The sequence below is a fragment of the Agelaius phoeniceus genome, chromosome 12, assembly GCF_051311805.1.
Source record: "Agelaius phoeniceus isolate bAgePho1 chromosome 12, bAgePho1.hap1, whole genome shotgun sequence".
Lineage (NCBI taxonomy): Eukaryota > Metazoa > Chordata > Aves > Passeriformes > Icteridae > Agelaius > Agelaius phoeniceus.
Window position 1 is genome coordinate 9,871,755 of NC_135276.1, and position 13,963 is coordinate 9,885,717.

A 13,963-nucleotide genomic window follows, 5' to 3' on the forward strand; every position below is an offset into this window, starting at 1 on the left:
CCTCCAGTTTAGGATAGTGTAAAGTACACAGCAAGGTTTCTCTAAGAGGAGATTAATCCACATTCAAAGTATCACAAAGCTGAGCTTTTGTTAATTCATCACACTGCATCAGTTTTGTATAAAAAGTTTATTTCTCTTCATGTCCATGAGAGTTGCACAGTAATTTTAAAAAGGGGGAGTTGTAGACACTAAGGATGTTTGCACTAACCAGACTCAGAGACAAGTCTATACACTACTTCTAGAAACTTTTGGTTGAGTCCCTGCACCATATATAGGCACATTGTCATTATGCTTTGACTTTTCCAGACACTTGGTAATTTAGGAAAACTTAAATGCGGCAGAGGAGCTTAAAAACATTAGAGAATGCAAAAAGAATAATTTAGTGCATTTACATAGCAGAAGTAACTAATACAAACCCTTCCAAAGCCATCAGCTCCAAAATTTAATAAACAAAAGTAATTTAACACACAAACACACATGGTGAATGCACCTGAAGGACGTTTACCTGGTTCTTAAACAGAATCAAACAAACAACTGTAAGCTGAACAGAATCTTCAGCTTGTAACTGCACCACACTCATTTTCAGGAACAGTGATGGTCTTTTTAGGCTCTTCGAAGTCTGAAAGTTTACAACAGGTAGCAGGTCACTGACCACAGAATGCTCAAGTGGAGACATGCATATACAGCAGAGAAGCCTGTGTTTCATTTGGTTCTATTACAAAGCCTCTGTTAAATGTTATGAAAAAGAAAAGGCTTAATAATTTTGAAATTGAAATTTCTTGAGCAGTTTCTTTAAAAATAGGAATGAGCTCCTGAATTAATCCTCCTCTTTCAGTTAAAATGTTATTTAATGAAAACTTTGATAAACCACGGATTGAGTATTTTTGTTGTGCATGTTATAAATGGGGGAGGAGAGGGTCTGGCACTGAGACTCCACTGACCAGACTCCCTAATCCAGCAAAAACAGCCATTACTTTTGGCTGGATGGGGTGAGCTGAACTCACACTGTCAGGTTCCAAAGCATGACAGCTGGCCAAACTAAGCAAAAGGAGTGCACAGCCAAAAGCCTGGAGAAGAAGGAGTCACAATGTTCTCATTTTAGCAAGTGAGGAATTTGAACTCCTCTCTTGCAACCTCACGCAAAATGGAAAAACTAAAATTAAATGAATTATCGAGATTTAAAATCTGGCAGTGCTGTAAGATGGATTGTAAAGTAACCATGTAGCTGAACCAAAGTTCCAGACGCACAAAAGATTCAATTTGGACTGAGACCAAAGGCAGCAACTTTCCATTTGAAACAGAATTTAAAATGGAGAGAAGAACTGAAAATTGGAACCACGCTACTGCCAAGTTTTACCATAAGCCAGTCTAAGGATTTGCAGATGTGGTTTTGTTCCAGCTGAACAGATGCTACAAGATGTTTTCATATACTCACCCTCTGTCAAATCTACCCAGCTGTCTTCTGTCTCAGGCAGAGGGACCGAGATTCCCATTGCTTTCCGGATTCCGTAGGTACTGACAATGTCACCTGGAGTCACTTGCTGGGCAAGTTCCTTCAGGTTATTGGTTACTCTCTCCGCTGGGAAAGATAAGGGGATGTGTTTATATGCTAGATATAGACACCAAATTGCTGAATCACCCTGCAAACAGTTCAATTATTTAGTACAAAGGCAACTATGTTAAATAATATTTCTAGACCAGAAGATCTGTGCTGTGCTGTGTGCAGCCATGCAAGACATCCTGGGAACCAAGAGACAAAGTGAGAAGAACAGGAGGAATGAAGCAGCTGCTGCCCAAGGCTTGCTGCCATCAGGAAACACCAGAAGTTAAAGAGTAAGTTAATGAAACCTGGGCCACACATGCAGCAGCTGGGAGAGGGCTGGTGGCACCCACACAGGACTGCTGTTAGTAATGGCTGGAATCTGGGATTCAGCACAAAGCTTTGGATATAAAGGGAGACTGTTCTTGTTGCTACAAATGTGGTTTTCCCTCAAGAAGGAAGCCATAAGTAATGAAACATAAAAAAAGATAGTATTTGATCTGGTTTAGACTTGGTCATATTTCTTAAGTAATGGGGAGTTTATCTAATCACATCAATGTGGTTTAGACCACGAACAGTCTTGCAGAAGTCAGTTTTACTTGCCAAACAGGCACTCTGCACACAGTCCTGTCTTAGAGGGCTGCCATTAACAAAAGCTGTGTAGCTGATCTGTGAGACAAGCATGTTTCAAATAACTAAAGAATGTATGACTGGTATTAATTAGTGTAACTCAACAGACTGATAACCAGATCCATCCTGGACCAAAGCTGGCTTTGCAGTAATAACCTGGTAATACTTAAGCAGACCTGTTCAAAGACACTGCAGAACTCATGGAGTTATTGGTACTTGGCTATATCTGCCCCATGACATACAGAAACTTCAATCACTTCTAGGGACATTTAGGAATAAAGAGGGAATACTTGTAATTACTATTCAAGATTTTCATCTGGTTTTACATCCAAAGAAGTTTAAGTTAATCCTCTAGGCCTAACAGAGCCTATAATCTACACCACAGCCCTTAAGATTTTTTCGTCTTGGAGTTGATACCAGTTGGGACTTCATCAGTTCTGCAAGAATGATCAGAAAAGGTGTATTTACCCAAGTGCATTTCTCTGTAAGATGGACCCAGAAGACAAATCATATTAGGGGGTGGTTTTGTGCTCAGTCGTTCATTTTGAGCGTCCTGGAGTTCTCTGAGCAGCTTTGTTGTTTCATCAAGTTTCCTTTGGAAGATTTCAGCCTCTGTTTAAAGAGAAAAAGAAAGTCCTGACTATTAAGATCTAAGTAATGTCTATTTACTTACTTTATGATACAAAATATTGTAAGGGACTGAGAAACTAAAAGAGTTACAGACATATCAGAACTTTGGCTACCAGGAAGACTCACCTTCAGAATCAAACTCTTCTATAGGCATGCCAAAGTTTGTAACTGCCTTTAGGGCTGTAAGTCTGTCACTATTAGCAGCATCCAACCTGGCAGCAATATCAATTTCCATGATCTGAAAAAAAAAACCCCAGCAAGTAATAATTTAGATTATACTTAGCTCAGCCTTGAAACAACAAAATTTTCTGGGGAAGATCAGAACACAAAGGTAAGAGAGCCTGCTCTACGAAAGTAAGTGAACATACACAGGGAAAGCTGAAAAGACAACCTGTATAACTTACTGTTCTACAGTTAGTGTTTACTCATTCTATTTCATATGCAAATAGAAAACAGCATCTGCCAAAACCATTGGGGATATGCACAAATGATGGGGTAACTTAAGACCAGCATCCCAATTAAAAAACAGTTTTAGAATTCCTTCAGCTCACCTAAAGGAGATTTTATCAAAGATCTGGTTGCAGATGAAGAGATGCTTCAGGAGAGCACCCCTGGCCCTAGAACTGCTTTCTCTAGCTGAGCAAAGTTTGGGGGGAATGATTGGAGATCTGTAGTGTATTGTCTATAAGGGGCATAAAGTGAGAACTTCTCAAAGACTGCTACGTATCATGTGCCATCCTACACTCACACTACAAATTCAAGTTAAACAAAACCAGATTAAGATAGAAACAAAGCTATAGCTCCAAACAACCACAAACAAAAACCCATAAGCATTTTCTTCTAGCTCTCTTAAAATATAGGTAAGATGTAATGTTTTGGAGAACCTTACTGTCCTCAAGCCTACAAAGGGAACACACCATTTTTACGAGATTTACAGCTTGTCCAAGTCTCAGTGCTGTTGTACAGCCCTGAAAGTTTTAGGCCATTTTATAACTGTGAGCTTGGGCAGGTTGGTTGGAGAAGTTAATAAAGAAAAATTTTACCTTTACATCTTTCATTGCATCACTTCTTTCCTGTGGGCCTTCAGCTTCCTCACATGGCTGAATAAAGAAAGGATTTTAAAAGAAGGCATTAAAATTACTCTTTTAAATTCGAAGTAAAATCTTAAAACATGCCATTTTTAGGTAAGTATGCAATGTCATAATGTGCTTTCACTGTAAAGTAAGTTATGAAGCAGCTATTTTTTAGGGTCTTTCTGGGGGTACTGATGTTTACTGAAATACATTTTTTTCAGCTCAGGTTTTATTTCTCTTTGCAAAGTTCACAGTGATGTCACATCAGAGACTATTTACTGGGGTGCACTGGGGTGCAGGAAGAAGAGGAAGGGTGGTTATCAGAGGCTGAAATGTTTTCTGTTTCTCTATGCAATTGTATTTCTCTTAATACTGCCAAGAGTAAGAGGCCAGACCCTGACAGTGAGTGCCACTACTGGGTACAAGAAGAGATAATGTGTAATGCTAAGGAAAGGTGTGAGCTGAGCTGAGGCAAAAAGGTTCATGAACTTTTTCTAGGATTAACTTAGGTAATATTTGACCCATTCAGGCTACAATCTGTTTATTTCAATAAACAGTTGGCATTGATTTGAAACTCAAAGGAAGACTTTTAGTTAACAGGAACAGCTCTAAGGAGATTCTCAAATAATTTCTGGATTGTCAATTAAGTTAAGATTATCAAATGAGCTCCTTTGATTCCAGTTGTATTTAGCACAGACAGGACTGGAATTTCCTAAGAACCTGAAGTCACTGTTCAGTATTTTTACATAGCACATGTTTGAGTTTAAAAGCATGGTACCAAGTAAAGGGAAAAACTACATATTAATTCACCTGAACTAAACAGTGGCAGCTAGAAATGTGATAAAATTTTCATGAAAAAAAAAGCCTGTCAATGATCACCTTATTTTTAAACAACTGCTTATTGGTCTTGAAACAAGAGTTAGTGATAATGGGAATGGGATAATGGACAAAGAATGGGTAATTATATCTCTATGTACAATATGCTAATATTCACTAATTAACAATACAATAATTCCTTTCCAGAAAATCCTGCCACTGGAGGCAAAGGCCAGTCTTTACCTTCCAATTCTATTGGTTAAAATGAAGCCCATCAATAGGATCAGCATAATCTATCTCTTGCTTTTAGAGCTTGTGTGCTAAAACCAAAGACCAGATAGTACACAAATCCACTCTTACCATTTCTAGTTCTCTGAGAGCCCTAGAATGTCCTCCTTTAGTTAGAACATCCAGCAAACTATCAGCCATTAAGAGAGGATAATCCTGGGATTTCATAAAAAAATCTTGAATACTGAAAAAAATAGAGATAGTTAAGGTAACTACTTTCATATCAAACATTTAATGTAAAAACGTTACGTAAGGTCAAACCAATGTGTACAGCACAGAAAACACAAAAAGCAGCACAGGATCTGATCAAAATAGATTGCTTTAGTTTAATCATGCCTGCCTTGTGTAGCTGAGGAATCCATTCTGCATGGGACACTGGAAAAGTTAGAAAAGTGTAGTGTCTCAGGCAGCTGCATCAACACAAAAGCAAACTTGCACAGGCCCTTCACATTTACACTGTACTAAAGTATTGCTCCCTTTCCTAAAAATTTATATCACTGTGCCTGCTCCTTGTGAAATTCTCACAAAACAAAGGGACTTTGAAATTTTTACAATCAAAACCAAGAAAACAATAGAATTCTTTTTACAAAGCTGTATCTCATTCAAGGCAGTAAATAATGTGATAAAACCGCACCAGTTTATACAGACATTTGTACAACTCAATATTCTTCTGGCTTGGAAAATGAGTCTTTCAGTTATAAATACATTTAAGTTTAGACAGTGTACTCCTAGGAATCAGCAGCATCAAAACTCTTCCATCTTGGCTAATTTCACTTTAGAGGCAGATTCTTCTCCTGAAGTGTTTGTTTCTAACACAAACAAACCCCTGTGAGCTCTAAAGACAGCGGGGCCATCACTCCACAGCAAAGCCAGCCCATCCTGCAGAGAGCTGGCCATGGGAGCTGTACTGTGCACCCTGCTTGCTGCATTACCTGGAAGATCCTTGGTTAGAGTCTTCCCCATATGTTGAGTAGATCAGGTCAGAATCTTCTTTGCTTATGTTGGCAAACGTCGAATCGTACGTTGGTGCATAGGAACTGAAGGGTCCATAATTCAAGTATGTCACTAATGAATAACAATAGTATTAATTATTACCCTGCTTTGTATGCTTCAGATAGAAATGAGAAGGGGCTGTAAGACAATCCCCACGAAAAAATTTTGAGGGAATGTATTTCTTAAGGTGTAAACAAGCTTTCACAGAATGCCATCTGTTCACATGGGAACAATTTTTAGTAATATCTAAATCAAATGCATTTGTATTTGCAAATTGTCATTAATACCACTGTGTGCCTTAGCACACCATGAAGAGTCTGATGCTGGAGAAAGGTTCTCAGGCTGACCCCTGCTCTTTTAAAGCCATCAAAAACCTTTCCCTATGGGGTTGTTTCTCTTCTCAGTGTAGATAAAAAGTAAATCTCTTGCCCCTTTTGTATGTGTGACTTAAGCTGGACTCTGTGATACGCTGTTTAATTGTGCAATGGATACGAAGAATCACAGAATGGTTTGGGTTGGGAAGGTCCTTAAAGATCATCTAGTTCCAACCCCTCAGCCATGGGCAAGGACATCTAATAATGTGCTTTATTTTTAGAAATCCTTAGTTCCAAATTTATGTGCTAGTAACAAGATCAATACACTTTGTTTATATAAGAAGAAAGATTTGTATTTTTTTTTAAAAATCAGAACTTACCTGGAGTAACCTTGTTTCTTTTATCTTCTTTGAACCCCTGTAATGTATTAACTCCTGACTGAAGCCTTCCTGCTGTCATTCCCAGCTTTACAGGGCAGTAACCTGGCTCTGCAATAGGACATACCAAAATACGGAAACAGAGAAGGCCATAGGAACATGACCAAACTCATTTAATTCTCACAGCTAAGAACTCAAAATAAACAGGACATAGCTCTCAAAGTGTGCTTTCCTATCCAAATGCTTCATGCTAATGATCTGGGACCCAGACAGTTCCTAATTCTAAAACATCTGTGACCTTCTGGGTCAGCAGACACTGCACTCTGTACATGAACCAGAAATAAGAGGATCCCAAGAAATTCTCCAGCAGCAGAAGTGTTCTTTTGCAGCTTCCACAAACAGCTGACACAAATCAGAGAAGCAACAGCACTGAGGGCATCCACCAGCTGCTCCTAACAACAGCCACAGCTGAGGCCCATCTATGTGATCTCTCAGCTGCAGCTTTTCCAATCCAGATCTTTATCAGGCTGGAAAGAGGCATTCAGTTCTTGGCCAGGATTTGCTCATCTGCCCCTGCAAAATGCCAGGTACGTGGAAGTCACTTGTTACCTGAACCGTGCCAACTTACCTCCTGCAGCGAGGTCAACGGGATTAAGAAGGCCCAGAGTTGTTGTGCCATCTGGTTTCCTTCGTTCAAATTCACACTGAAATAAGATTGGACTGTTAGACTATAGTACTTGAAATTCATGGTCCTTAAACTAATGAAAACACTTAATGAAACTGTCCTATCTGCAGGAGTAAGAAAGGAAATCAGTTACTCAAAACTGAGTGGTGCTCTAAGTTTTTACTTTCATCAGATACATTTATAATTGGTATAGGCACAAAGAATTAAGATATTATGATAAATATTAATGTTTCTGCAGAGGCCAAGTGACAAAAAATGTAGAAAATGAAACAGGCATAGTATTACCAATCTGAGTTTCTTCTGTAATATTAATAACCTTTGGTCAGGTATGTGTCTGTTTCAAAACTATGAGGTTTTTTGCAGGTCAGATTTAGTTTCTTGAGCTTTCTACTATTCATCTTTTTCTATTACTTTATTGAATATTTTAGCTCAACTTGCTCTGCTGATGAAATTCAGCATGCATTGAAATTGCACTTTTTTTTCAACCTTATGATGTTACATAGATGATCAATGGTGTAAAATGGTGTAAGCTGCAGTAAAAGCAGATGTAAGGTTTCAACTGGTGTAAGAGGCCAAGGAAACCTGGTTTATGGAAAAGGGAAAGGAGCTACCAAATCCCCCAGTGCTTACCTGGCTGTTTGCAAGGCGTCTGGTTAACTTCCCTCCGGACTCCTTCACAATCCGATCAATCTGCTCTTGTTCCCTTTCCAAGCTGCTGCTCCGTAATTTGTCCTCAAGCAGGTCTTTATCCTTCCTGTGAAGGTACCCACACAGCTTAGGGACTAGCTGGGCACCAATTGCTAAATAACACAGCAGGATACTCTGACAATAGTTTTAGCCAACTCTGCTTTTGTAGACAAAACAACTAACAACAAAAAAAAGTGCTATTGAACGTGACTGTATTTAATACAGCTGGGGAAGGCATGTGACAAACACAGTTAATAACTGTAAAGGTCTCCTACAAAACTAAGATACTCTTGGAATATTGGATGCTCTTAATTTTAGTATCCAGCATTTATTTACCTAAATATTTACCATCTTCATATCTGGTATTTCTAGAAATGAACAGCTATTTCAGAAAGTACACTTTCTGTAGCTAGGCAGCTCCATGTTTCAAATACAACTACTATGTAAACAAACAAACAAAAAGTAACCAAATTGGCTATGTAGCTTTTTGTACCAAAATGTTTAAAAGCACATGTTTGCAAGCTTTCTCCAAAACTACACAGTGTCTGTGAAATAGATACTAAACCAGAAAATAATTGAAGGAATGGAGTTGATGAACAGTACATGATTACCTACACTCAAAAATGATTGTATCAAAAATGATTCTAAACTTATTTGGTTTTAATAGATGAGGATGCTTTATGTAAGTTTTGATCCCTTAAGATGAAAATGTCTAAGCAGTACCAGAGAGAAACCCACATCCACTCTAGCCTAAGTCATCTTGTTTCTGTGGCATTTAAAAGGTGTATCCTACAATGACTCAGATAATACTTCACTTTTTGTGCTCTTTGCTGGGTGTTTTGAATGCTTTGGTGTCACCATCCACAGGTTCTCCTCTGTCCTTCCCAGGACCATTTTCCTCTTCCCCAGTTTGCTGCACATCTGTCTTGTCCTTCTGCTTCCTTGTCTTCTGCAGGTCAGCCATGAATTCTATACTTTGTTTCAGGCTCTGAATTCTCTCCTGAATAACATCAAAATCCTTTTATTTGCTGCTTCAATTATTCTTTTTGTAACCTACCCATAGAAACTCATTTTATCTGAGTTCTTTCTTACACTAGCAAACAAACAGAATCTAGAAGGTGAAATACTAAATGCAACTATTTCTATAATGACTGATCTGGCAGCACTACTAAAACAATGTACTATTTATATTCCAATATACAAGCATTTGACAAATACCATGCAAGGTTTTATTAATTTTCAAGAGATCCCTGTAAAAGGGATAAACAGAGATCAAAAAAAGAAGTAGTATACTTTTGAATATTTTGTTTGGTGTTTTTTGTTACCTGGCTAAGTATCTTCATCCCTGAGTGCAGCAGTTTTTTTGCAGCTTTGTAGTAAATGGTGTCTGGTTTGTTGTAAATCATTGCATTATTACACATCAGTTTGAAGTTATCCTGTTCAAACATGAATAATTTTGGAATGAAAGTTAATTTTACAGTGTACTATACTGATATTGTTGATGCAAAACCTCTCTTGAGCTTTAGGGAAAAAAGCTTAGAAGAATACTTTTAATTAATGAATTTAAGAAATCTATTGAAAATGTAAACAGTATGTTTACATACATACAAATGTATGTAACTTTGTTTTAAGACTTGAATCTATCAACCCAAAAAACATCCTTGAAGTATTCTAAAGTGTTCAGTACTGTTTGTAGTTTTTAAAGTTTTAAGGAAACCCTCTGAACTACAACTACCCACCTCCTGGCCACTCAGCAGTCATTAAAACAAAGTGAAGCAACATAACAAAGAAAAAAGCAGCTGCAGTGCCAAGTTAAATTATTACAAAGACTATCCCAAAGTTTTAGTTACAATGAAGGAATGTATGCTTGTTTGAAACTCAAGTGAGCTAGAAACTGCATTCTTAGCTCACTGCAGCCTCTGCAGGTGAGTATGTTTTATCACATCCTCATCATTTACAAAGCTAAATTTAAAAGCTAACCAGAAAAAGCTGTTACAACAGGGAATGCTCTTCTTAAGTTTTGGTGATCTAAAGAATGTGCAAGAAAATAAAACCAATGCTATTAACTAACATCTGCCTAATTGATAATTACACACAATCTAGCCCAGTAAAGAACTAGAGTATTTCTGATGAAGAAAACAAAACAAAACTAGGCCCCACATCTCTTAGAAGTTCAAGGAGGTTTTCAAACCAGGCCCTAGAATCCATTAGGCACACTGCAGCACCAGGACAAGTGGCTGCTGTCAACAGGACCAAGCTCACAGTGCCTTTACTCATTGATCTCCATGACCAGACCAGCCTGGGAAAAGTGACACATCTAAAATATGCTGAAGGACAGATGGACAGATTCCATGCAATCCTGCACAAAACCTGGAACCATCTCCATCTTTTTGACATGCACATTTACAAACCAGAAGTGCTTTCTCTTTTACACTCAGAACTTACTTGCTCACAAAAATTCAAGAAGAAACATTCCTTGAGGCAGAAGTACTGATTCATTTTGGCATCTTCCTATTCCTATAAAGTACTAGCCTTCAAGTCAATTGAGCATAATACCCCTCTGTAAACAAAAAAAAAACAAAACTCAAAACATTACCTTTAATTCTTCTATGGACTGGTACCCATTGTTCTTGATCTTCTCTTTCATGGTACTAAAATCCATTGGGTTTTTAATGATCATGGAATAGCCAGGGGCAATAAAGTCAGTCACAGGAAATGAAAAGAAAGAACTTGGATCCTTTCTGTTAAGAAATGAAAGACATTTTTTTATGTTTCAACTTATAACAAAGAACTGAGTTTAGAATTAAATAGAAAGGAAATAAGTAAGCTGAAAAGAAATTAGAACTATAAAGAGAGAAACAGCTTATGTCAGCATAATCTTTCCCTTTTAAGGTTGAAAAGATCTCATATGCAGATCCATGTACCAAAAAAGTACTACAAATATATTTCAGAAGTTCTTTCTATATTTTGATAACTATCTGTATACCCCAGAAAATGAAAAAAAAGCCCCAAATTTTTTTAAAGGTTTTACATTTTAACAAAGGTGTTTTGTACCATATTAGAAATAATTAAAAAAATATACAGAATATAAGAATATTCTTGTGTTTCACCCCTTATCAGAAGGGAAGAGAGAGAGTTCAAAATCACAAGTGCTGCTTTTTGTATGCACAGAAAGGGAGCCAAAACTAACACAGGCATCTTTGGATAGTTTAAGGTTCTTGAAACTGACATCACATCTAGGTCTTGAAAATTTATGGATAAGAGAAAACTTGCAAACAAAGTTTCAAGTCTAGTGAGACAGCTAAAGTGAAAGGTCTTTCAACCACACTTGTACAAGATGCAGATAGTCTTAAAGTCAAGAAATATTATCTTAAATAGGAGACTATTTGAAAAATCTGCAGACTTGATTGTTTTAACCAAAAGACATGTGGTTAGTAAAACAGTAAGAGAACATAAGTTCTCAAGTGCATGCTTCCCTTTCATAGGAAATAACGCTAAAATGGGAGAATTCAAGGTAAAAGAAACTTTGGCAAGTTAATTATAATCTCTTGTGCCTTCCTTTCAAAAGGTTCCTCTAAAGAAAGCATCATATTATTGGAAAACTTTCCTGGTTTTGAAAGCTTTTTAAAACTACAATGAACTTGAAACTGGAGGTGTTCACAAGAAACCTAAGCTGAAGTTCTAAGTACACTTTCTTAAACTAGCACTTAAATTCCTCCAACAGCCCTCTTAGCAATATATTTACCAATAATATTTTCACTCAGCTTTGTGTGTGCCCCTTCCCTTACTGGATATTATTTTCCCTTCACAGCTCTGCAAGCCTGTAGCACAGACATTACCTCTGCAGCTGTCTCATGAGTTGATTCAGAGCCTCCTGAAGTGGTGTCTGCTCCACCTCTAGACCAAAAACAAGGAGGGGGAGAAACAGTGTGAGGCAGAACTGACTGCACTTCCAAGATATCAGAAATCAACCAAACAAAACTGATGCCCCTTGAGAATTCAGTACAAAGAAAAGAATACCACGGCAAACCCCACAATACCTACAGGGGATCTACTTTTCCCATTACCCTTACTTGACATTCTGCTCACTCTGACAGAAATACCAAAGGAAGTATACAGAAATCTAATTCCAAACTTTTGTACAAGATGGAGAAAAACACTGAGATGGCACAAAATGCCAAGTCACTTACTACAAAAGTAAACAAAGAACAATAAAACATGAGTCAATTACAGAAAACATGAATTAGCAAAAGAAATTTCTTTTTTCCCCCTACCCTCCTGCTTGGATAAAGTGCTGGTCAGTGGTTTCTCTGGTGACAATTCCATTCTGACAGGGGTCTGACATTTCAGCTCCTGCTCTCCCTCACTGTCTCCATGGTCTCGATCTCGTTTCTTTTTATCCTCCTGAAAAGATTGTTATGGAAATTTAAGAGCACCTGCAAACCTGCATTATTAATGTACATAATGCTCTCTAGATTGTTGCAGTGTGATGAAACATCGTCATTGGGGACACTAAACACACACCACTAGATTTTTCAAAACATATTCATAAAGTTTAAAAGATAAGAATAGTTTGTAAGTGCTTAAAAATTCTGTATTCTTTATGTACTGTCTCCATCTGCTGGACACTGAAATAATTCAGCCATACAATGCAATGTATCACTGAATTAGGTTTTTAGAAAATGTGACAGCTATGTGGTGTGTATCCTTTAAAAATGAGACAGGAACGCCTCAAACACCAAGGCTGAATGTATTCCAGCTTAAGAATACAAGTTACAGTCATATCTGCTGACTTTTTGCTGAAACCTAGAGAAAGTCAAAACATTTTTTTTGCTAAAATGCAGGCGCATGAACACATACCTTAACTTTTCTCCTTCTTTTCTCCTTTTCTTCGCCAGGAACTTGTTTTTCTCCTTTCTTTCTCTTTTTCCTTTTTCTGTCCTTGTGTTTTTCATGTTCAGATTTGTCTTCGTAGAGGCTGGAATCAAGTCCTGCATTTCCAGTGGACAGCTCAGCAACTTCATTTCCTCCAACTTTCAGCACCAGCTTCAGTGGCTTTTCTACATATTCTTAAACCGGCAGAGAAACAGACTGTGTGAGTATCAGATAAAACACAGTCCCGTCCTCGGTAACCCCCGCGATCGCTCCTCTTCCTCACCGCACCATTTCCTCATTTCCAGTCCCTGCAGCTGCTTCTCCCCCGCGCAGAGCCGAGCCCGCCGCCCATCTCCCGTCCCCGGGCCCGCGGGCGGAGCGAGGGCCCCGCTGCCCGCAGCCTCAGCCCGGAGCGTCCGAACAGCCCCGGCGCTGGGCCCGGCGGGGCGGGGCGGGCGCCGCTGGGGGCTCCGGGGCCCGCGTCCGCTTCGGGCCGCGCTGCCCGGCGGCCTCTGCCCGCCCACCCCCGGAGGGACCCACCCTCGTAGGGATGTTTGTCCGACTTGTGCTTCTTGTGCTTCTTCCCCATGGCCTCGGCCCGGCCCGCCCGGGAGAGGCCGCGCTGTTGAGGCGGAGCCCGGCCCGGCCCCGCGCGGCCCGCAGCGGGCTGTGGCGGCCGCAGCGCCCCCTGGCGCGCCGGAGGTCTGGCGCAGGGCAGCGGTGGGCGGGTGAGCGGCGGCGGGGCCGGGCAGCGGCGGGGTCGGGATCCGCCACTCCCGAGCCGCGGTCGGCCCGCGCCTGTACGGGGCGAGCTCGGGGCATTTCCCCTTGTGAGCAGCCCCCTCCGCTCCCCGGGCAGCGTCGCCTTTCCAGAACCCTCACGGCATCCTACCGAATCAGAGAATGCTCAAGGCTGGAAGAGACCTTTAAAATCATCAAGTCCCGCTGACAAGCCAGCACTACCCCTAAAGCGCATCACCCTGAGCCAGATGCACACACTTCTAAAATACCTCTAGGGATGGTGACTCCACCACCAGATCACCCGAACAGTGATT

The 13,963-nt window shown here is 39.6% G+C and overlaps 1 protein-coding gene across 3 annotated transcripts; it reads right to left on the reverse strand.

The window, feature by feature from the left end:
* Positions 1-112: 112 nt before the first annotated feature.
* Positions 113-13,604, reverse strand: BRD7 (bromodomain containing 7). Of its 3 annotated transcripts, none has more exons than XM_054640696.2 (17): positions 13,449-13,604; positions 12,894-13,102; positions 12,308-12,437; positions 11,873-11,930; positions 10,630-10,774; positions 9,359-9,469; positions 8,849-9,033; positions 7,977-8,100; positions 7,290-7,365; positions 6,665-6,772; positions 5,910-6,042; positions 5,050-5,161; positions 3,844-3,900; positions 2,927-3,038; positions 2,639-2,782; positions 1,436-1,579; positions 113-619 (listed from the first exon to the last, which is right to left on the reverse strand). In XM_054640696.2, exons 1-17 carry the CDS (start codon positions 13,495-13,497, stop codon positions 555-557), a joined length of 1,962 nt encoding a protein of 653 aa, XP_054496671.2. In that variant the 5' UTR covers positions 13,498-13,604; the 3' UTR covers positions 113-554. The 3 variants fall into 3 exon arrangements, with proteins under 3 accessions (XP_054496671.2, XP_077041151.1, XP_077041152.1); XM_077185036.1 differs by having other exon boundaries at positions 12,894-13,093; positions 13,449-13,593; XM_077185037.1 differs by lacking the exon at positions 13,449-13,604 and adding an exon at positions 13,197-13,385.
* Positions 13,605-13,963: the final 359 nt, after the last annotated feature.

Excerpts from the sequence above, each read along its gene's own strand:
- BRD7 (XM_054640696.2), bottom strand. The coding sequence starts at position 13,497 with ATGGGGAAGAAGCACAAGAAGCACAAGTCGGACAAACATCCCTACGAG. Across the intron at positions 7,366-7,976 it reads GACGCCTTGCAAACAGCCAG|TGTGAATTTGAACGAAGGAA; the intron begins GTAAGCACTGGG and ends ATCTTATTTCAG. Across the intron at positions 1,580-2,638 it reads TTACAGAGAAATGCACTTGG|CGGAGAGAGTAACCAATAAC; the intron begins GTAAATACACCT and ends TATCTTTCCCAG.